General features: G+C 38.0%; 1 protein-coding gene across 4 annotated transcripts in view; it reads right to left on the bottom strand.

Moving 5' to 3' along the window:
• Nucleotides 1-25,148, bottom strand: part of ABI3BP (ABI family member 3 binding protein) — a 266,245-nt gene that overhangs the window by 12,245 nt on the left and 228,852 nt on the right. For all 4 annotated transcript variants that reach the window (XM_066348013.1, XM_066348014.1, XM_066348015.1 and 1 more), the window contains 2 exons: nt 22,473-22,682; nt 11,613-11,721 (listed from right to left, as the gene is read on the bottom strand). In XM_066348013.1, the coding sequence (XP_066204110.1) occupies nt 11,613-11,721; nt 22,473-22,682 (319 nt within the window). The remainder of the gene's footprint in view (nt 1-11,612; nt 11,722-22,472; nt 22,683-25,148) is intronic.

The following is a 25,148-nucleotide window of genomic DNA, read 5'->3' as shown; positions in this document are numbered from 1 at the left end:
TTGACTGATTAAACCCTATATAAAGAGAAAATATTTTAAGTGGCAAAGTTTTTTTCCAAGAAGCACGTTCCATTATAAGATTCACAACACTGTAGGTCAATATTGATTGCACATAAGAAATAAGCACAGGATTCTATTTAAAAATTTTATAAAGAACAAGAAAGTTATTTAAAATAAGTATAGAATAGATAATGCTTTGAAGAAGGTTTGGAAGATCAATTTGAGGAAATTTTACACATACAAAAACAAAAAGTCAAAGAGATGAAAAATGCGAGAAAATAAGGAAATCAAATTATTTTAGGCACTACAATACCTAACTAGTAGGTTCTAGAAGAGGTAGGAGGCAAAAAAAAGGGGTAGAAAATATCCTAGAAATTATGTAATTCCCTAGAACTGAAAGACATGATTTCCAGATTAAAAAGGCTTATGTACACCCAGAAAAAAGTAAAAGAAACTATCCAAAGAAAACACATTGAAAAATGTCCAAGTATGAGAAGATAAGACCTTCAAACTTTCTAAGAAGAAATAGGTCCCGTTCAAAGGACCCAGAATAGAATGACAACTATTCCTAGCAACACTGGAAGTTAGAGAACAATGGAACAATGTCTCCAAAAGTCTTCATTTTATCCTAAACTACATGTTTAGCTAAATAATAGTATTAGAGTAAAACAAGGATATTTTCAGACACATTCTCAAAAATATCTTTCAGAAGCTTTTCTCAAGATGTATATCTCAAGAAATGTCACAAAGTGAGGGAGAAAGCGAATAAAAGAGACATAGGATGTACAAGTTAGGCTATTCAACGTAGGAGAGAAGCAAAAGATGGAGGGGAATTCCAGGAGATGTTGCCATAAAAAATAACATGGAACATATAGATAACTTGAGTACTTGATCATTCTGAGAAACGGTAAGTGAGAAATATGGATTTAATTGATAAAAGAGATAGCTAAAATAATTGAAAATTGTCGAGTAGACTAAGATGGTGACATAGGAGGCCCCTGAGCTCCCCTCCTCCTGCAGACACATTGAATATATATAGCTGCACACAGAGATTCCTAATGAAAGTGATTCAGAAACTAGCTGAGTGACCCCTATGCATAGGACAAATGAGAGAACACCCACACTGGAATGGCTAGGAAGGGCTGAGACCCACTCTTGACACAAACCCCCAGCACAGTGCCATACAACCAGGATCAAACCCTCAACTACCAGCTTTTCCCAGAGGAGCAAAAGGTTTGAACCCAAAATCTAGCGTCTAGACATTGTCAACATTTGTGATACTTTTTCAACTTTTCAGACTTCTTAAACACCTAGCTCTGAAAGCCAGTGGGGATTATGTCCATGAGAACTTTGAGAATATAGAAAAAAAGTTATTTATAGGTGCATGAGCACACCCCTATTCTTGGGGCTTAGAGCAGAGAAAGCAGGCAAAAACTCCCATATACTGTAAAAGCTACTGCTTGAAGATGAGAGTGCTAACTTAAGTACATTTCTAGTGACTTTCTGTCACCCTTACCAGAGACAGGAAAACAGCAGACACTTTTCCTGCCTTCTCTCTTCAGCCCAATCCAACAACAAAACCAAGTCACTAGTGTCTCCCTGGAAGGAGAAGAATTTTTTTACAAATGGCTGGCACCCCAGCTTTTGTGGCTGCTTCTCAAGGGATGGGCCCCCAGATTACCTGTCTGTGGGAACCAATGGGGCTTGCATTCTTGAATCCCACAGTATTGTATCAAATGAAGTAGTTTCTAACAGATGCAGGAGTACCCCATCCTCCCCGCAGCTATAATTTGGGTTCAGCACAGAGACAACAGGCAAAAATGCCCATCTCCCAGTGTCTCCCTGGAAGGAACTTAACTACACGGCTGCCCAGCTGCTACCTGAGGGTCCAGTTTATAATCAGCCTGCATCTAGGTGCTGACTGCCATTCTCACCTTTGGGACACTGATGAGTTTTGGCACACCCTCAACTAGTGAGAGCCATGAGGAACAAGTAAGGTGGTTTGGACAATCTTAGAAGCTAGACAAACTACAAAAAGCTTGGGTTGGGTTGATAAAAGCGGTTCATTTTCATAACAAGAATATTCTATCAAGATTAGGAGAGGTGGTTGTTTTAGCTCATGCCTAGACACCAACAAAGAGAGTCAAAGAAAATGAAGAAACAGGAATATGGTCTAAACTAAAGACCAAGAAAAATCTCCAGAAACAGATTTTAATGAAATGAACAGAAGTGATTTACCTTTGAGAGTGTTTAAAATAACAATCATAGAGATGTTCACCAATGCCAGGAGAACAATGCATGAACAAAGTGAGAATTTCAACAAAGAGAAAATAATAAAAAGTGCAAAATAGAAAAGACATAGCTGAAGTATATTGAACTGAAAAAAATTTATTAAAGGAGTTTAACAGCGGACTAAATCAAGTGGAAGAAAGGGCACTGGAATTTATACAATCAAAAGAGCAAAAAGAAAAAAGTATATAAGAGAGTGAAGAGAGCTTAAGGAACATATGAGACACTATAAAGCACACTATGATATGCATTATAGGGATTCCAGAAAGAAAACAGAGAAAAGGGCAAAAAGCTTATTCAAAGAAATAACAGCTGATAACTTCCCAACCTGGAGAAAGAAACAGACATCCAAATTCAGAAAGTCAAGATTTCCAAATAAACATAATTCTTTTTTCTTTCTTTCTAATTTTAGTGAGAGGAAGGGAGATAGACTCCCACATGCACCTGTACTGGGATCCAGCCAGCAAGCCCCCTACAGGTCAATGCTCTGCCCATCTGGGGCCATTGCTCCATTGCTCAGTACCAAGCAATTTTTTTAGTGCCTGAGGCAGGGGTCATGGAGCCATCCTCAGGTCGGAGGCCAATTCATTTGAACTAATCCAGCAATGGCTGAGGGAGGGAAAGAGAGACAGAGAGAGAAGGTGGAGGGGGAGAGATGGAGAAGCAGATGGTTCGCCAGGCCGACGCTCTACAACTGAGCCTACTGGCCAGGGCCAATAGAAACATAATTCAGAGATCCACACTGACACAAAATGATAATAAAATTGTCAAAAGCTAAGGGACAAGGGAATCTTAAAAGCAGCAAGAGAAAATCTATTTGTTATGTACAAGGGAAACCTCATAAGACTATAAGCAGATTTTCAGCAAAGCTTTCAGGCCAGAAGGGAGTTTCATGATTCCTTCCTTCCTTCCTTCCTTCCTTCCTTCCTTCCTTCCTTCCTTCCTTCCTTCCTTCCTTCCTTCCTTCCTTCCTTCCTTCCTTCCTTCCTTCCTTCCTTCCTTCCTTCCTTCCTTCCTTCCTTCCTTCCTTCCTTCCTTCCTTCCTTCCTTCCTTCCTTCCTTCCTTCCTTCCTTCCTTCCTTCCTTCCTTCCTTCCTTCCTTCCTTCCTCCCTTCCTCCCTTCCTCCCTTCCTCCCTTCCTCCCTTCCTCCCTTCCTCCCTTCCTCCCTTCCTCCCTTCCTCCCTTCCTCCCTTCCTCCCTTCCTCCCTCCCTCCCTCCCTCCCTCCCTCCCTCCCCTCCCCTCCCCTCCCCTCCTCTTTCTTTCTTTCTTTCTTTCTTTCTTTCTTTCTTTCTTTCTTTCTTTTCCTTCCTTCCTTCCTTCCTTCCTTCCTTCCTTCCTTCCTTCCTTCCTTCCTTCCTTCCTTCCTTCCTTCCTTCCTTCCTTCCTTCCTTCCTTCTTTCTTTCTTTCTTTCTTTCTTTCAGCAAAAAGAGGGGAGATAATGAGACAAACTCCTGTATATGCCCTGACTGGGATCTACCCAGCAACCCCTGTCTGGAGCTATGCTCGAATCAACTGATCTATTTTTAGCACCTGAGGTTGATTCTGGGACCAACAGAACAATCCTCAGCACCAGGGGCCAATACTCAAACCAATAGAGACACTGGCTATGGGAGGGTAGGAGAGAGAGAGAAGCAGATGATTGCTTCTCCTTTGTGCTCTGACCAGGAATCAAACCCAAGACATTCATATGCCTGGCTGATGCTCTATCCACTGAGTCAACTGGCCAGGGCCATGATACTTTCAAAGTGCTAAAATGATTAAAACAAACAAACTACCCAGCAAAATTTTCCTTCAGAATTGAAGAAGAGATAAAGAATTTCCCAGCCAAACAAAAGCTGAAAGAGCTAATCACCACTATACCAGTCTTAAAAGAAATGATAGAAAATTCTTGAGGCTGAAACTAAAGGATGGAAAATTAACAGCAGGAAAACATATGAAAATATAAAACTTCATAGGTTAAAGTAAACATATAGTAAAATTTAAAATATTCTACTGTTGTAATCACGGTGGATAAATCACTTATAACTCTAATACAATGGTTAAAAAAGTATTAAAAATTAGTCATAAAAACAGTGTACTAAGTAGTTGCCAGGATTTGGCAGGTAGAAGAAATAGAGCTTATAACAGGGTACAAACTTTCAGGTATAAAATGAATAAGGCCTAAGGACGTAATGTATAACATGATGACTATAATTGCTGACGTTGTAGTGTATAATTGAAATGTGCTAAAAGAATAGAATTAAAATGCTGTAATACCCTGCCCCTCCAAGTTACATATACTGGTGATGGATGTGTCAATTAACTTGATGGTGGGGGAATCCTTTCACAAAGTATACATGTATCAAATCATCACTTTGTATACTTTGTCCTGCAAACTTATTTGTCAATTATACCTTCATAAAGCCAAAATTAAATAAAATAATTGAAAATATTTGCTTCTGGGAAACAGAATTTAGGAAAAGAAATAGCATTGAGTTTAAAAATCATGTACATGTATTTATGATAAAAATAAAAATTAAAATTTAAAAACCATTGGTTAGACCTGCTTCATCAGAAAAAAAAAATTAAATGGGGTGTACTCCAGATGACAACTGTACTCAAAACTTTGGGCCTCTTAGAGGACAAACCAAGTAAATAACACTCCTGGGTAGGTATTAATCAAAACAAAAATAATATTCCCAAGTCTGCCTGTCAGGAGTCAGCATGCTGCTATGGTTAAGGTCATGATTTCTGGAGCCAGAAACACTTGTGTTCATAGTTGCTCTACCATGTGACTTTATGGTAACTTATTTAACCTCTATAAACTTCAAATTAGAGGTCATATCCTCAAAATGAGAATTCTAATGATATTTTGACTAATTGTAACTGCAAAAAGGGTATAAAAGTATCTAGGTGTTTCCTTGTTTGTGTGTGAGATAATACATGTAAGAGCAAAGTGTCTGGCACATAATGATTAAGAATATTCATAGTATTAAGCTCTGATTATTATCCCAGAGAGCTGAGAGAATAAAAAAGAGGACCAAGTTTGAGAGTAACTATGAAAATCAGCGTGAGCATTAAATATCAATTTAGAGAAAAGTAAAAAAAGTAGGGTTTCTAATAGTGGGACTTGTGGTTCCCAGGCAAAGCTGTCCAAGACAGGGAAGCGACTGGATGTAGCCCGGGAATGCTGCTCAGGTCTGGTTAGGGCAGGCACTTCCGCCATCTCCCGCTCCCCTTCCCTTTAGTCCTTTTTATAAACATTCCCTCCACTTTTGCCCATAACACAGAGCTGAACTATGGTCTTCATTATTTGATGAAATTTTCATCTCCTTCCATTGATTTAAAAAGATGTTTTTTCACTCTAACAAAAGCTTCATAAAACCTCAAGCAATCTGTTTTTTTTTTTATATAGAAAGGCTACTCTGTAGCTATTTGTTTGAACTATTTGGTTAGCTAATTTTACCCTTAGTGTAGTCTTGAAATATTTGAGCCTCATTCTGGGTGGGTGGTGTCAGTAAGGTAGAGAAAGAGAGAGAGAAAAAAAAAAGTGGAATAAGAATAAGGGACATTCAAACAGGGAAAGAGAAATTCAATCAATCCGTTATCCAAGGACGGTGCGTGATTATAGTAAGCATTTCTGGATTCCTTCCTCATGAAGATAGTTTGCTGACCTGGGAATACAGATAAGGAGCAAATGGGTAGAGCTGTGGGGACTCAGAGGGCAAAATAAGTCCTAAGGAGGGGCGGAGCGAAGAGGAGCCGGGCGTCAGCAGGCTTCAGGTATCCTTGACTCCTGCCTGGTATGTATGTCCTTACGGATGTCGCCTGTGTCTCCCATTTCTGTGGGCGACACAAATTTAAGATCCGTGCTGCACTCTGATTCTATAGCGATGCTATGAGTTTCTGGCAGCCCCTCCACTAGGTACTAAAACACTGTAAGTGAAAACTAATAAAAAGAATATGGTGATATGAAAAGAGGAGGTGGTTTCTTTTTTTTTCTTTTTCTTTTTTTTTTGTATTTTTTTGAAGCTGGAAATGGGAGAGACAGTCAGACAGACTTCCGCATGCGCCCGACCGGGATCCACCCGGCACGCCCACCAGGGGTGACGCTCTGCCCACCAGGGGGCGATGCTCTGCCCCTCCGGGGCGTCGCTCTGCCGCGACCAGAGCCACTCTAGCGCCTGGGGCAGAGGCCAAGGAGCCATCCCCAGCGCCTGGGCCATCTCTGCTCCAATGGAGCCTTGGCTGCGGGAGGGGAAGAGAAAGACAGAGAGGAAGGGGGGGGGGTGGAGAAGCAAATGGGCGCTTCTCCTATGTGCCCTGGCCGGGAATCGAACCCAGGTCCCCCGCACGCCAGGCCGACGCTCTACCGCTGAGCCAACCGGCCAGGGCCAAAGTGGTTTCTTTATAGGCTAGTGGAGCTCTGTGCTTGCTCTTCTTAGCTGTACTTTTGCCCAAAGAAAAGTTGCAAAACTGAGCATTCCTTTGTAGTTTTTCCATCTTTAGTAAAGAAGCAGTTGTTTTGCTGCCCACACCTACAGTAAAACTAAATAAAATGGCTAAGGCTCTGGCAGTTTACTTTACTCCTTTCTACGCTGGCCATGAGAAGAGCTGTTGAAAGTTAATACAGAATCTTCAGAGACCAGAATTTCACAAAAAACACCATGAAGAAGGACATAATGTCTCTTCCACATGCCTGCTTCATTCAGCCAGATTGACAATTTATAAGTTGCTGCCCCTGTTCCCATTTACTTTCATTGCCAAAATTTTATTAAATCAGACAATGTAAACAGTAGTCCCAAACCATCTTCGCTGTCAGCTATAGGAAACTTTGGTAGGTTTTAGTCTTAGAGGAAGAACTGTTCTCCAGAACCCTCCCAAGCCACAGAGGACACTAGAAGTACTTGAGCAGGTTAGATGAACTTGATTTTTCTTAATTACCAGACAGAGTACATTTTCCAGAGGTAATTGCTGGGCCACATGCGAGTCTGGCACACACAGCGGAGTCTTCAGTCTTTTAGTCAGTGAGGAGAGAGATGGGTTCATTTGAAGAGAAGGGTGAAATTAAAGGGCTTTATTTATTTATTTATTTATTTATTATTTCTCTGAAGCTGGAAACAGGGAGAGACAGTCAGAAAGACTCCCGCATGCGCCCGACCGGGATCCACCCGGCACGCCCACCAGGGGCGACGCTCTGCCCACCAGGGGGCGATGCTCTGCCCCTCCGAGCGTCGCTCTGTCGCGACCAGAGCCACTCTAGTGCCTGGGGCAGAGGCCAAGGAGCCATCCCCAGTGCCTGGGCCATCTTTGCTCCAATGGAGCCTCGGCTGCGGGAGGGGAAGAGAGAGACAGAGAGGAAGGAGAGGGGGAGGGGTGGAGAAGCAGATGGGCGCTTCTCCTGTGTGCCCTGGCCGGGAATTGAACCCGGGACTCCTGCACACCAGGCCGACGCTCTACCACTGAGCCAACAGGCCAGGGCCTCATTAAGTTATTTTGATGAATAAGGGTTTCAGCAAATAGTTTTTAGTATTTCAGTTCAAAACATTTTGCCCATTAAAATCGATAAATTAATCCCTAGAATACTTCCATTAAGAGAGCATGGAATTCATTCACAGGCTCACTGGGTACTGGGATCTACTGAACACAACAAAGTTTCATGTATTGTAGGCAAAACAATTTTCATTAGAGCACCTTTACATCCATATACATTATGTTTGCTTCCAGTGGGAAATTGTTCTTTACTTCAAACTTTTAAATCCTAACTCATTAGGGACTATCAATATAATCCTGGTCAAATCAGGTATATAAACATTAACAGTCTTAACATCCTAATGGATTTTATTCAACCATACCAACTCTAACAATGACCTTAAATAAGCCACAAACACAATGAATGGCCTCAAATACGTGCCTAGTAGTAAAAGTAGGCATAGGTTCTGATTTCAGGGATTCCTAAATTAAATTTAATATTGCTTTTTCCCAAATACAAATTTAGAAAGGGCTTTCTTTGGGCTTTGCTTGTCTTGAGATGGGAGTAGGCTGTAAGGGTCCTCCTTTGAAGGCCCACGATGAAAGACAAGAGACATCAGCAAGACACCTTCCATGATGGCGGGATAAAGGGGACATGGTTGTGTTTCAACCTGAGGCAAAGTCCAGAAACAATTAGCACGAATCCTACAACAGTTACAACTCGAAGCTAGATGTGCACCCCTGTGATTGGTCCTGTGAATCCAGAATGAAATGCAACTCAGTCCAGCAAGTAAGTTTTTTTGTATGTACTTACTTGATCTATTAGGTCAGATGCCAAAACAGCATTCTTACATGACATTAACAAAATGTTCTTTTTTTGGTAGATTTATTTCACCAAGTGTCACTCATTATAAGTAGCTCTAATATCAGAAATGATTTTTTCCAACTAACTGAAAGTCAGGATGAAAGCCAAAATGAAACAACAATCCACCCCCCAGTTACCACCCTTTAAGGGAGGGGTCGGGAACCTTTCTGTCTGAGAGAGCCATGAACGCTACATATATATTTTTTTAATTTATTCTTTATTTTTTAATTTTTTTATTTTTTTTTTTTTATAGAGGAGAGAGAGACAGAAAGAGAGAAGGGGGGAGGAGCTGGAAGCATCAACTCCCATATGTGCCTTGACCAGGCAAACCCAGGGTTTCGAACCAGCGACCTCAGCATTTCCAGGTCGATGCTTTATCCACTACGCCATCAAGGTCAGGTGAACGCCACATATTTTAAAATGTAATTCCGTGAGAGCCATACAATGACCTGTGTACGTTACACATTATCCAATAAAAATTTGGTGTTGTCCCGGAGGACAGCTGTGATTGGCTCCAGCCACCCGCAACCATGAACATGAGCGGTAGGAAATGAATGGATTGTAATACATGAGAATGTTTTATATTTTTACCGTAATTGTTATTTTTTATTAAAGATTTGTCTGTGAGCCAGATGCAGCCATCAAAAGAGCCACATCTGGCTCGCGAGCCATAGCTTCCCGACCCCTGCTTTAAGGTCTCCCCATCTCTTGACCCATTTTCCGGATCTGGCATAGAAGGCTCTGCACCCCCTGGTTTCTGCCTCTCTGCTCCCACTGCTTCAGTCCACTTTTCACCCCTCACGTTTTGCAGCGAGTTGTTCCCTGCACACAGCCATGCATTCTGGGCCTCTGCACTGGCACGTGCTATTACTCTCTCTGACCTTCCTTTTCCCGAAGACACTCACCCGCTGCCTCCTTTCTACTCATTCTTCAAGCGTCAGCCCAGATGTCACCTTCTTCAGGGAGCTTTTCCTAATTTCTCCAAACTAGGTGGAGTGCCACCTATTCTGGGCTCCCATATCACCTTGGGCATAACTGTACCAGAACTCTTAACTCTTTATGTAGAATAATTGGTTATTAACTGGCTACCCCCACTCCCAACTTCCAGCCCCTCGAGAGCAGGCACCATGTTTAGTTGTGTTTGTAGCCACAACACCTAGCACATCCCTGAGCACATTGTTGGTACTTAATAATTGTTACCTGAATGGAAACGCAAACCTTTCACAAACAAAGCAGGTTTAAAATGTCACTGGAATAATTGTTCTACTTCTGCTTATAGCTAATAGGTGCACTGTGAGATCTGAAGACAGCCTGATTCAGGAAAGGAACACAACGAGCATTTAGAAGTTGGATGCTTTTCAATGTATTTCCTGCATTCTACCCAGCCCATTTTTAAATAACTGGAATAAAAAGCAGAAAACTGAAGAGAATAACCATCCGAGTCCTGTAAGCAAAAATCCACCTATTAAAAAGTCCAAATCAAGTAAAATTTTCTCTTTTACTTTAAAAAATATATATTATGTTACAAATAGGTTCTGTCTCCGGTAATCTTATTAAGAAAACAGACCAAGAATATCATTACTGAAATATATGCTTATTTTGGCTAACTTAAATCCTTTAAGAAAATCAGCAGTTGCCAAAGTTTCAATATTACAGCTCAAAAATAGAAAGCTTGAAAGAAGAGGATGCTTGTGGAAAAGTGCTATCTTTGCAGTATAAGATTATAATTTTACATCCAGCAAACCATCCATAATGAGTTAGATGCTTAGCTTTCCCCCAAAAAGACGGGAAGAGCCTCCCTGCTCGCAGAGTCGTTTAAACAGGCTCTTTGGGGTGTCACGCTCAATACCCAATTCAATTCAATCAACTGATGACAGCGAAAGGAAGTAAAATTGACGAAAAATTCTCTGATGCCGGATATCCATCCAGTCTTCCCTCTGCTGATCTTTTCAACACTGAGGGATTTTGTCAAACTAGGAAATATTTATTCTGGAAAATTTCTTGATTGTGTCCCTATAAAAATTCCTCTATGTTCTTTGGTGTATACTATAACTTAAGATGCCAGGTTTTTTTTTCTTTTTAAACTGAAAGCATAGACAGTTTATTAAACAGTGTTTTTGGAGTTTGAGGAAAGAAAATGATTTCCCACAGAGTAAAATGAAGTCTAAGAATGCATGTAGCATATTGGCTTTGCTAAGAATCTCCTTGATTTTTTGTCTTATTTTTACATGACTAAATCACCAAATTTACCCATGTGAAACACAACAAAATAAACCCCACATTACTATGTTTCTAGAAACATCTAAGGACCTTATATGTCTTGTAATAATAAAACAAACTGACAAAATATTAGGTATCTTAGATTTACAAAGGAATCACAACCCTACATAGCAATATAAAACTGGTATCAGTGTGCAATGAGGGATACGAAGAAAAGTTGTTTATTATAGAACAATGCTAATATTATTTATCTCTTTTTAAAAAAAAGCTGTTCTCATTTGTCTACAGTAAAAAGGCCCCAAAGCAAAGGACTGCTATGTCTGGGACTAGGCTGTAGTTCTTCCGTGCACGAACTGTTACAGACCTTTACCTACATTTATCACATACATGGCTTTTATTTCCCTGCTCGGCCGTTCCGGCATACCAGCTGAATTCTTCTGCGCTTCAAATCGTTTACATCATGCACACTCAGAATGTTTCTGGGCCACAGATTCTTCCTTCTTTAAATTTTGGCATTTAATATCAACATTAGGTACTATTAACCTACATTTTTCAATGTACCCAGCTGGACCATTAGCTTACAAGACCATTTTGTTAGCTCTTAGATCACCACTAATAACTTGCAAAATATGACTCTTGAGGCATCTAGTGCTGGGTATGGGAAGCTAAAGAATAAAATGAAAGCTAGACCTTCCCTGAAGGCACAGAAAAATGATGTCATTTCATTCCTCTGGTATGACTTCTACACTCTCAGAATTCACCTATAATAGCACTGGCGGCTTACCTTGTGTCTGGTTTTAGATTTTCTACTGTGGAGAAGGTTTGATTTGTAACTTGAATGGACTTGTTCTTCCCACTGAATGACCCATTTTCTCTGGATATAACTTCATATTCTGAAAAGCAAAAAAGCGAACAGATACTCATCTTTATCTTCTGATCGATTTCATTGTTCTTGAAGCTAATAGCATAATAAAGTCACTCATTAAAATAAGCAACTCATATTGCAATTCTGGTCTTATACATTATGTGTCGATCTTATACATTATACATTACATATACGTTTCATACATTAGTAATTTCCAGATTCGGATGTTTAGCAGATAACAAAGGTCCCAAAGCATTTGGGCAGGTACTCATTGACTACTTCTGCTTTCCCTTTAACAGAGCAGGGAAGGCCTGGTAATGATGAAGATCAATGACGCTCCTATGGTAGCTTTGGAGACTGGTAGCTATGATTTTGATGGGGCAAGCCAGTTGGCCATTGTTGGAAAGCTCTGCATGAGTGGTATCTGCGTAGGAGCCATGTTTCCTGCTCTGTGGGGCTTTACCATAAGGCCACAGAAAAGGCCACTGCTGCATGGTGCTGCAGCAAAATCTTCTCCAAGTCTAAAACCATAGCAGCAAATGACAGTTAATGAAAAAATGAATTATACTTTCCTATAGTTCTTTATTTTAATTTACAGAATTATAAGATTTTTCACCTACTTCTTACATAAGTTACATCAGTTTTGTATATACTGCTTAAATATGTCCCTGTATTTGTAAAAAGAAACTATGTCCTTAATCTGAGCAGAGATCTGCATACATTTCACTTAAAGGAATGTTTATTTTATTTTTTTTTAGAAATTAAATTTAATGGGCTGACATTGATCAATAAGAGTACATAGGTTTCAGGTAAACATCCCTATAGCATTTGAACTGTTGATTGCATGGTGTGCCCATCATCCAAAGTCAAATCATTTTCTGTCACCATATATTTGCCCCTCTTTCTTCCCCTCTCCCCAGGTAACCACTTCACTTTTATCTATGTCCATGAGTCTCATTTTTATGTCCCACCTATGTATGGAATCATATAGTTCTTAGCTTTTTCTGATTTACTTATTTCACTCAGTATAATGTTCTCAAGATCCATCCATGTTGTTGCAAATGGCAATATAACATCATTTCTTATGGCTGAGTAGTATTCCATTGTATATATTTACCACATCTTTACTCAATCCTTTATCAAGGGACTCCTTGGTTGTTTCCATGTCTTGGCCACCATGAATAATGTTGCGATAAACATGGGGGTTTATGTGTCTTTGAGTACCAATGCTTTCAAGTTTTTTGAGTAGATACTCAGTAGAGGGATTGCTGTGTCATAGGGTAGGTCTATTATTAGGTTTTTGAGGAACCACCATACTGTCTACCAGTTTACATTGCCACCAGCAGTGAATAAGGGTACCTTTTTCTCCACAGCCTCTTCAACACTTGTTATTACCTGTCTTATTGAAACCAGCCAATCCAACAGGTCTGAAGTGGTATGTCATTGTAGTTTTAATTTGCATTTCTCTGATTGCTAGTGAATATGAGCAATTTTTCATATATCTGTTGGTCATTTGTATATCTTCTTAGGAGAAGTGTCTGTTCAGGTCCTGTCCCCATATTTTAATTGGATTGTTTGTTTGTTGCTGAACTTTGTGAGTTCTTTATATATTTTGGCTATTAACCCTTTATCAGAGCTGTTGTTTGTGAGTACCAACTCCCATTTGGTTGGTTGCCTTTCTATTTTGTTGTTGGTTTCTTTTGCTGTGCAGAAGCTTTTCAGTTTGATATAGTCCCATTCATTTATTTTTGCCTTTACTTCCCTTGCCCTTGGGGTCAAATTCAGAAAATGTTCTTTACAGCTAAGGTCCATAAATTTAGCAACTACTTTTCTTCTATGTAATTTTTTATTTTAGGTCTTTGATCCATTTTGAATTAATATTTGAGCATAGGGATAAACTGTAGTCAAGTTTTATTCTTTTGCACATACTTTTCAATATTCCAAGCACCATTTATTGAAGAGACTTTCTTTGTTCATTGTGTGTTTTTGGCTCCATTGTTAAAGATTATTTGTCCATATATACGTGATTTTATTTCTGGACCTCAATTCTGTTTCATTGGTCTGTATGTCTGTTTATTTTTATTTTTATTTTATTTTTTATTTTTCCAATACCATGCTATTTTAATCATTGTAGCTCTGCAGGATGATTTAAAGTCAGGTAGTGGTATCTCCACCTTCATTTTTTTTTTGTCAGGATTGCTTTGGTTATTTTGGGGTCTTTCGTGGTTCCATACTAATCTAGTGATTTTTTTATGTTCTATTTCAAATGACATTGAGATTTTAATGGGGACTGCATTAAATTTGTATATTGCTTTGAGTAGTAATATGGCCATTTCAAGTATATTGATTCTTCTGATCTATGAACATGGAATGTTTTTCCATTTTATTGAGTTTTTAAAAATTTTTTAAGGCCCTGGCCAGTTGGCTCAGTGGTAGAGCGTCAGCCTGGCGTGCAGAGGTCCTGGGTTCGATTCCCGGCCAGGGCACAAAGGAGAAGCGCCCATCTGCTTCTCCACCCCTCCCCCTCTCCTTCCTCTCTGTCTCTTTCTTCCCCTTCTGCAGCCAAGGCTCCATTGGAGCAAAGTTGGTCCAGGTGCTGAGGATGGCTCTTTGGCCTCTGCCTTAGGTGCTAGAATGGCTCTGGTTGCAACAGAGTGATGCCCCAGATGGGCAGAGTATCGCACCCTGGTGGGCGTGCCTGGTGGATCCCGGTCGGGTGCATGTGGGAGTCTGTCTGACTGCCTCCCTGTTTCCAACTTAAGAAAAATAAAATATTTTTTAAAATCATGCTTTGTAGTTTTTAGTATATAGGTCCTTTACACCCTTTGATAAGTTTATTTCTAGGATTTTTGTTGTTGTTGTTGCAATTGTAAAAGGAACTGTATTTTTCAATACATTTCTGAAGTTTCATTGTTGGCACACAGGAAAGCAGTATATATTGATTTGTATCCTGCAATTTTACTGTATTTGTTTATTTTTTCTAATAGTTTTTTGGTGGAGTCTTTGGGGGTTTCTATATACAGTATTATGTCATCTTCAAAAAGTAATACCTTTACTTCTTCTTTCCCAATTCTTTTTCTTGCCTGATTGTTCTGGTTAAGACTTCCAGTACTATATTGAATAAGAGTGGAGAGATTGGAAAGCTTTTTTTAATCCTATTTTAGAGAAAAAGCCTTAAGTTTTTCTCAATTTAGTATGATATTAGCTGATGGTTTGTCATTTATGGCCTTTATTATGTTGAGATACTGTACTTTACTTCTATACCCATTTTATTGAGTGTATTAATCACAAATGGATGTTGTATTTTATCAAAGGCCTTTTCTGCATCTATTGATAGAATCACATGATTTTTGTTCTTTGTTTTGTTAATGTAGTGTATTATGTTGACCAATTTACATATGTTGAACCATCCTTGTGCTCCTGAAATGAATCCTACTTGATTGTGATGTATTATTTTTTTAATGTATTGTATTCAATATGCTAGTATTTTGTTTAGGATTTTTGCATCTGTATTCATTAGTGATATTGGTCTGTAGTTTTTTTGTGTGTGTGTGTTGTTTTTGCCAGGTTTTGGTATCAGGGTTATATTGGTCTCATAAAATGTGTTAGGAAATATTGCTTCTTCTTCTATTTTTTAGAAGACTTTAAGGATAGGTACCAAATTATCTTTGGATGTTTGGTAGAATTCACTAGTGTAGCCAACTGGTTCTGTACTTTTCTTTTTTGGGAGGTTTTAGATAGTTCTTTCTATTTCCTCTCTACTTACAGGTCTATGCAGGTTTTCCACTTCTTTGTGACTCAGTCTAGGAAAACTGTATAGTTCTAGGAGCTTATTCATTTCTTCTAGATTGTTGACTTTGGTGGCATATAATCTTTCATAGTATCCTAGTATGACCCTTTGTGTATCTATTTCTCCTCTTTCATTTAAGGTTTTGTTTATATGAGTCTTTTCTTTTTTCCCTTCGTGAGTCTAGTCAGGGGTTTGTCAATTTTATTGATATTTTCAAAGAACCAGCTCTACTGTTTTAATTTTTCCATAGTTTTTGTTTTCTATTTCACTTAGTTCTGCTCTAATTTTTACTATTTCCTTTCTTCTGCTAACTTTGGGTTACCTTTGTTCTTCTCTTCCCAATTCTTTCAGATGTAATTTTAGGTTCCTTACTTAGTATATCTCTTGTTTCTTGATATAAGTCTGTAATGATATAAACTTCCCTCTTATTATCGCTTTCATTCCATCCCAGAAGTTTTGATATGTCGTGTTGTCATTCTCATTTGTTTGTATATATCTTTTGATCTCTGCTTTTATTTCATCTTTAATCCACTCATGTTTTAGAAATTATGTTGTTTAATTTCCACATTTTTGTGGGTTTATTTACTTCCTTTTTTGCAGTTTAATTCTTATTTCAGAGCTTTATGGTAAGAAAATATACTTGGTTTAATTTCAATCTTCTTGAAGTTGTCAGGTTAGTTTTGTGGCCCAACATATGGTCTATTTTTTTTTAACATATGGTCTACTTTTGAGAATGTTTTATGCACACTGGAAAAAAATGTATAATCTGATGTTTTGGGATAAAATGTTCTGTAAATGTCTATTATGTCCATTTGGTCTAGTGTGTCTTTTTTTTCTTAATGAGAGGAGGGAAGATAGAAAGACAGATTCCCTCTTGCTACCTGACTGGGATCCATCCAGCAACCCCTATCGGGGTAATGTTCAAATCAACCAAGCTATTTTTAGAGCCTAAGGCTGACTCATTCAGACCAACCAAGCTATCCATAACACCTGGGGTCGACACTCAAACCAATCAAGCCACTGGCTATGGGAGGAGAAGACAGAGAGAAGGGGTGGGGGGTGGGGAAAGAGAAGTAGATAGCTGTTTCTCTTGCATGTACTGACTGGGAATTGAACCTAGGACATCTATACCCTGGGCCAATGCTGTATCCACTGAGCCAACCAGCCAAGGCCTCTAGTGTGTCTTTTAAGGTCAATATTCCTTCACTTATTTTCTTTTTGGATAACCTATCTAAACAGTGAATGGTGTGTTTAGCTCTCCAACTATAATTGTGTCTTTGTCTGTTTCTATTTTTTAGATGTCTTATGTGTTTTGGTGCTCTCTGATTCAGTGCATATATATTAAGAAGTGTTGTTATGTGTCCTTGATACAATGCCCTTTTCATTATTATGAAATGTCCATATTTGTCTTTTGTTACATTTATTGTCTTAAAGTCAGTATTGTCAGATATAAGTATAGCTATACCTGCTTTCCTTTAGGTATTATTTGTTTGGAGAATCATTTTCCAACCTTTCACTTTGAGTCTGTTTTGTCCGTGGAGCTTAGATGTGTTTCCTAAAGGCAGCATATGGTTTGGTTTTGCTTTTTGATCCAATCTGCTATTCTGTACCTCTTTATTGGTGAGTTCAGTCCATTTACATTTAGAGTAATTATTGACACATGAGGATTTCTTATAGTCATTTTATGATTTGTTTTCTGGTAGCTCTGTGTCCCCTCTGGTTATTTTCTTTAGTGTTTCTGTCAGTTGTTTTGTTTGGTGGCATTCCATAATTCCTTTTTCTGTTTCTTTTTTTTTTTAAAGCTATGTGTTTTAGTATTATTTTTTCTTTTTGTGGGTGATTACCATTAGGTTATCAAGAAAAAAATTTTATATATATGAAAGTCCTTTGACTATGGGTGCTTCTGCCTTAAACGCATGTTTCTATGAACTTGCAGGACTAATAAAAAAAGAAAGAGTTTCAGAATATGAAATATAATTTATAAATTTTCTCATTGGTTTCTCTGCTTTTGGTTGAGGTTTAGTTTAGCACATGAGACAAGATCATACAGAGGATTAAAAAAGTCAAACAAAAGTTAAACAATGGAACCCCACTCAAAATCAACTTCATCAATATAAAGAAATACACAAGTGGTGGGAATCAGGGAGAGTGGGAAGGCTGCAAAGTAGCTGGTGAGTTCCTGAGGATTTCTGCTATTAGCACTTAGACCAAAGGTAAGAAATGGATACTAGGACATAGAACTGCAGCCATAAAGTAACTCTGGAGACTTACTAATATCAATTTTAATTTGAGAAGGATATTTAATGCTATGTTTTAAAAAATCTAAAAAGAAGCATGACTTTCTAAATAATTTCTTTTGATTATCCTTCCAAAAAGTCAATATTAAACTACAAGGCAAAGGCTATTGTATCTGGACACATCTGTGCAGCTTTTTAAATAAGAAGCATCAACTCATAGTTATAGCGCCTTAGTTGTTCATTAATTGCTTCTCACATATGCCTTGACCGGGGGGCTCCAGCTGAGCCAGTCGTTGTTACCCAAGCCAACAATCATGAGCTTCAAGTGAGCAGCCTTTGGGCTCAAGCCAGCAACCATGAGGCCATGCCTATGATCCCATGCTCCAGCTGGCAATGCTGCGCTCAAGCTTACGACCTAGAGGTTTCTAACCTAGGTCCTCAGCATCTGAGGTTGACACTCTATCCACTGCACCACCACCTGGTCACGCTGTGCAGCTCTTAAAGGACCAATGGCTGATATTTAGTATTCCTTCCTCAGATTCTTTTTGTTCTCAACTGTTTTGTGTTGTGCTTTGTTGTTTCCCAACTCTTTTTTGTTTCCAGTTCAGTTGATTTTCTATTTAACAGAGCGAAGAGAGGTAGTAAGGGAGAGGATCTTGAATTCAAATATGCCCATTTTATAGTTGTGAAGGGATATTTACTAGAAAAAGATAGTAATAATTAAAATAGAAGTAAAAGTGATTTTTTAGAAATGAAAACTCTGTGACTTGATGGAAAGAGACAGACCAAGCCACTTGTATTGATCTTAGTCTCAGTTTTCTCATCTGTAAAATGCCAATAATCTCTCTTCAAAGTGTTGTTTGTGGGGAATAAATTAGGAACATATGACCAGTGTGTAATAATATTTTGCTCAACAGGTGCTAACTATTATTATTGTTTCTTTTATTATCCCTTATTAGTTGTGTTTTGAAAATAAGGTCATAAAAATTTGAAATATTTTAATTGAGAAGATTGAAGTATAGCTTAATTACCAAAAGGACAGTTTATACAACACTCCAGTTGGTTATGCCGTAAAAGCTACTACTTTCTAAAAACATCTTTGGCTTAAAACATGCCTCGGCCCTGGCCAGTTGGCTCAGTGGTAGAGCATCGGCCTGGTGTGCAGAAGTCCCGGGTTCGATTCCCGGCCAGGGCACATAGGAGAAGTGCCCATCTGCTTCTCCACCCCTCCCCCTCTCCTTCCTCTCTGTCTCTCTCTTCCCCTCCCGCAGCCAAGGCTCCATTGGAGCAAAGATGGCCCGGGCACTGGGGATGGCTCCTTGGCCTCTGCCCCAGGCGCTAGAGTGGCTCTGGTCGCAACAGAGCGACGCCCCGGAGGGGCAGAGCATCGCCCCCTGGTGGGCAGAGTGTCGCCCCCTGGTGGGCGTGCCGGGTGGATCCAGGTCGGGCGCATGCGGGAGTCTGTCTGACTGTCTCTCCCCGTTTCTAGCTTCAGAAAAATACAAAAAAAAAAAAACCCCAAACAAACAAACAAAAAAAAACACCATGCCTCACTAACTACATGATATTCTTTTAAGTATTATCCCAGGCTTTTGGTACTTGAAACTCTTATTGTACATCTTCTTTAATTTTCTTTTGACTCAAATTTTAAAGGATAATTTAACACTATTTTTGTTCTAAAAGTCCTGTAGTTTCCAAAATAAATCTAGAAGTTACCTTCTTAATTAAAAAAAGTATTTAGAACTTCTCTCAGAATTCTAGATTTTTGAATGTACATTTTTGGGCTTTGTAAATATAGCTTTCATTTTTAATGCTTTAAAGTGATAATAGCTTTTTAATAAATTCACTAAGATTATAAAAAGGAAATATTAATTTTGGAATGAATATCTGTAGACACATTCTGAGACTATCTCAGAACGTAAAGACAGCCTCTTAAGTTTATGTTCATATTGTTTTCAAATATAGAAGTCTGTTCATAATTTCATCAACAGTAAAGATTTAAGAAAATCTATAAAGCACTAACACTGAATAATTGGCTTTTTAAAAATTCTCCTTCAAAGGGTTTTATTGTCCTATTATAAAATGGTTCACTTAATAGACAAATTTATTTATTACAAAGTTTGGGAACATTACTCTGGTCAGTAAAGCATGAAAATAGTAATGGCAATACTATTTCTACCTGTCCTACCATTATGACTACTGACAAACATTAACAGCTGCTGACTTATTCTGCACATTCATTCTCGTTAATTTTATCCCTGGGATAAATTGATAACAAGTGGTATCATTACAAATAAGGAAACTAAAATAAAGAAACTAAATTAGCTTCAAAGAGACTAATTATACATCCAAGTTCCATATTTATAATACAGCTGGTCTGGGATTTAAATCTCTGTCAGCACACTCTTGATATATCACCAAGCAAACTCTTAAAATCAACTTAATTTTAAGTTGCCCAAGGACTCAAGCAGGCTATGGCTAATTTCTTAAGTCACCTATACATTAGTGTAGAAGGGATGTATAAAAATAACTGAATTAGAATGTATTTACTAGAGGTGAATATGGGCCTGTCAATAAAAAGAAAGATTATTGAAAGAAGACAACTAATGGAATAAAGAATATGTTTCACTCTTTTTTTTTATCTTTCTCAATTCTTCCTTTCATATCATTTTCGGTGATATGAGAATTAATTTTTGTATTATCTGAGTTGCCAGCTTATAAAATATTAATTTGAAATCAAATAATTTAAAAGTAAACAGAAATGGAAAAAAATAGAATAGACCATTAGGATATAGTCCAATATTTAAATATAGAAGAGATGAGTAATGGTTAAATAAGGAATTATTTCTATGTAAAAATATTACAGCTAAAGATATGTGGTCTTTATCCATAAAAATTGTTATTATAAGTTTATTATCTTGTGAAAGATCTCAAGCAGCCATTAACATTTGTTAACAATGCTCCAAAAGGTTCTGGTTAGAATACTTTGAGATTATAAATTTATATAATTTTTAAAAATGTTACATAATTAACTGGAAAGGAAAAATATATGTGCTTTAAAAAAATTAAATTAGACATAATTGACATCAAAAGTGAATATATATTAACTATATTAGACCAGTGATATTTGAACTTTTTATCTCATGGCACACATAAACTAATTACTAAAATTCTGTGGTACACTAAAAAAATATATTTTTTGCCTATCTGAAAAAAATAGGTATAATTTTGATTGACTTACAAAAACAATAATAGTGATCACCTACCCTTATGCAACATGACCAATAAGATGCAACTCTGTTATATGACTTACATATTTATGGTTTAAGAAAGGGCATTTGGCTATTGTTGAGTTGGCTGTTGTCATATTTTTTGTTGACAATGTAGTGCCTCTCACTAATAGGTATTCATGTTTTAAAAATTCTTGTGGCACACTGGTTGATAATTTCTATATTAGATTATTAGATCTATTAGGCTAGCCAATTCTAACCTTATATCCTATATCTTCAAGGCAAATAAAATTTTATGGAACATTTGGTTTTGTGAGAACTAAGCCTCAGACCATCAGAGGAACTCCTTATTACCACCATATACAGATTGAGAGTTTTGAACTTTTTAATACACGTAGACAATCAATACTGAGAGACTGATTGATATTTAAATGTTGATTTAGACTTTTAGATATTAGATAGTTTTAGATATTGTTTTAGCAACTACTGGCATAGTCCCAAGTCAAGAAGCAGGACTGGGCAACTTCCCAGGAACCACGGGCAAGGGCTGATTCAGTCTCAAAACAAAGGTAAGCTTCGTATGAGAAAGAAAATCCACAAAATATGGTTTTTAAAAATGTTGAGTAAAGATAAGCTGCTTATCCTGGAAGTTGCCCAAGTGGTTTTTTCTGAGAAGAAATAACTGCTATTTTCTCCTTTATTTCTAGAAAACTTTTTTTTTTTTTGGAGGATCCTGAATATTGCATTCCCCACCTGCCTTGCGTACTGCTCTTGACTCTTCCTGATAGCTTCTAAGTGGGTTCCTCTATTGCCTGTCTACCCACCCCAGGCACAATGCAGGGACATGGGCAGCAGGAACCTTGTATACTCAGGCTATACTCTCTAGTCGTTAAGGTCCTTCGCTTTCCCCCCTCCTCTCTAGTTTGATTATCCTGTTCACTCTGAAGAATTAAAGTCCCATTTAACAAGTTTAAAGAATGATTCAGGATTTTGAATTTTCACAGGAAGCAGGTGGGTAGATAGTAGAATCAAAATTTCTGGAGATGAGCAGAAAATTGACCAGGAATAGAATTTCTAAAACAGATACCCTAAAATGATTGAAATAACTTTTAGCTTGCTTGAGAATTCTAGGTCAACTTAGAAACTGGGTTGTTGAAAGGAAACTGATTTAAATATCACCAGCAGTGGCAACTTCTCACTTATTATCTGCAATTTTCTTGGTAATAAAAAAACTAGATATATCTTCACATTATGAAAAAGAGTTCTAAAAGAAGACGAAAGGATGCAACTTAAAGAGATCTGCTAAACTAACAGGGAGCCCGTATCAGGACAAAGACGATCTTTTCCCATCATATGACCCTTCTGACAATAATGTGTCACAAGGACGGCAGAAATCTGCTAAGACTCGCTACTCCTGAGGTATGACTCACAGGTTGTAGCTTGACTCAAGGTTCCATAGTTCCAGTGTAGCGCATTACCAAAGCTTTCCACCACAGTAACAGTCCTCATGCCATGATCTTACCAGTGACAGTGTCATTTAGTGGCTTTTCCCAGTCTAAGATGACAAAGGAGGGACATCCTTCCACGGTGACCACAGTGAGGTTGGAAGGTGGGTTCTGTGGTGGGCTGGTGGCGTTCCCTTCTGTGGCCTCCTCTTTGGGGAATCGCTTGACGGAGTCAGTGATGGAGCAGGGCCTGTTATCAGGCTTTTGGATATATCGCACATGAGGACCTGTGAGAGAAAGGGCTCCAATATTTAGCATTTATTAAGTAAAGATGGAGAAGTGAACTAATAAATATAACCATTTGTGAACACCTGTTCTCACATTATAAGCAGATGGATGAAAGCTGTGATGTGGAAGGTTCAGACATGTGAAAAATCTGTTTCTAGGATACTTTTCTAAATATTTTATTTTATTTTATTTATTTTTTTAAATGTTTTTTGTTGTTTATTTTATTTTATTTTATTTATTCATTTTTAGAGAGGAGAGAGAGAGAGACAGAGAGGGAGAGAGAGGAGAGACAAGGGGGGAGGAGCTGGATGCATCAACTCCCATATGTGCCTTGACCAGGCAAGCCCAGGGTTTCGAACTGGTGACCTCAGCATTTCCAGGTCGACGCTTTATCCACTGCGCCACCACAAGTCAGGCTCTAAATATTTTAGAACAGTGTTTTTCAACCACCTGTCTGTCTATGGAGTGGTCTGTCAGAAATTTCCTACTGGTGAGTGAAAGAGTTAACCGCTCTGATGTTGTATAAAAATTATAGACCCAATGATCTTAGTCAAATTTGTTTATGCTCAAGGTGATTTTTGCCTTAGCAGTCCCCAAAATAACTCAATTTTTACTTTTCCCCAAGTGTAAGAAGGCTGAAAACCACTGGTTTAATGTATGTTAATATCCAAAAGTAATTTTTTCCCCATAAGCATGGTTTAAACTTCATAATTTAAGAGGCATGACAAAGAGTACTCAAAAGGGTCTTGAGTCATGGGTAATAATGAGCCTTGCACTAAACACAGTCTTGGTCCCACCTAATAAATATGATATTAAAAGCTAGACTCAAAAGGATCAACTGGTGTAAAGTAATCTAACTGCACCCAGAACAAAATTCAAAATTACTTTAGGAATAAATAGACATATCCAGAATCCAACAAGATGAAATACTTCTTAACATATGTTATGAGGCCAACATAACCCTGATACCAAAATCTGGCAAGGACAACACAAAAAAAGAAAACTACAGACCAATATTTCTAATGAATACAGATGCAAGAATCCTCAATAAAATACTAGCAAGTCGAATACAACAACACATTAAAAAAATACACTATGATTAAGTGGGATTCTTTCCAGGAGCATAAGGATGATTCAACATATGAAGTCGATCAATGTAATACACCACATCAACAAAACAAAAAAAAATCATATGATGTGCCTGACCAGACAGTGGCGCAGTGATAGAGTGTCGGACTGGGATGCAGAGGACCCAGGTTTGAGACCCTGAGGTCGCCAGCTTGAGCACGAGCTCATCTGGTTTGAGCAAAAGCTCACCAGCTTGAACCCAAGGTTGCTGGCTTGAGCAATGGGTTACTCGGTCTGCTGAAGGCCCACGGTCAAGGCACATATGAGAAAGCAATCAATGAACAACTAAGGTGTCGCAACGAAAAACTGATGATTGATGCTTCTCATCTTTCTCCGTTCCTGTCTGTCTGTCCCTATCTATCCCTCTCTCTGACTCTCTCTCTGTCTCAAAAAAGAAAAAAATTATATGATGCTATCGATAGATGCAGAAAAGGCATTTGATAAGATAAATCATCCATTTATATTTAAAACACACAATAAAATCAGAGGAAAAGTAAAGTACCTCAACATAATAAAGGCCATATATTGCAAACCATCTGATAATATCATACTAAGTGGTGAAAAAATGAAGGCTTTTTGTCTAAAATCAGGAACAAGACAAGGTTGCCCACTCTCTCCACTCTTATTCAACATAGTTCTGGAAGTTCTAGCCAGAGCCATCAGGCAAGAGAAAGAAATAAAAGGCATCCATATTGGGAAAGAAAAAGTAAAGGTATCACTTTTTTGTAAATGACATAATCCTGTATCTAAAAACTCCAAAGGCTCCACCAAAACACTATTAAAAACTATAAACCAATATAGTAAAGTCGCAGGACACAAAATCAATATACAAAAGTTTATTGCTTTCTTATAAGCCAATGATGAATCTTTGGAAAATGAACTCAAAAAAATAATTATTTTACAATTGCAACAAAAGGATAATATACCTGGGAATAAATTTGACAAAAGATGTGAAGTACCTATATACTAAAAACTACAAAGTATTGTTGAAAGAGATTGAAAATGACACAATTAGATGGGAAAATATTCCATGTTTCATGTATCAAAAGAAACAACATAGTTAAAACGGTCATATCAACCAAAGCAATATACAAATGTAATATAATCCCCATCAAAATTCCAATGTCATTTTTTAAAGAAATAGGACAAAAATCACCATGTTTTTATGGAACTATAAAAAGCCCCAAATAACCAAAGCAATCCCGAGGAAAAAGAATGAAAACTGAAGTGTCACATTATACTACTGAATTCACATTATACCTGACTTCACATTATACTACTGACTTCACATTATACCTGACTTCACATTATACTACTGACGTCACATTATACTACTG

Source organism: Saccopteryx leptura, chromosome 8, assembly GCF_036850995.1.
Source record: "Saccopteryx leptura isolate mSacLep1 chromosome 8, mSacLep1_pri_phased_curated, whole genome shotgun sequence".
Taxonomy (NCBI): Eukaryota; Metazoa; Chordata; class Mammalia; order Chiroptera; family Emballonuridae; genus Saccopteryx; species Saccopteryx leptura.
Note: the sequence above shows the minus strand (reverse complement) of the source record. Positions and strands in the feature narration are given on the sequence as shown.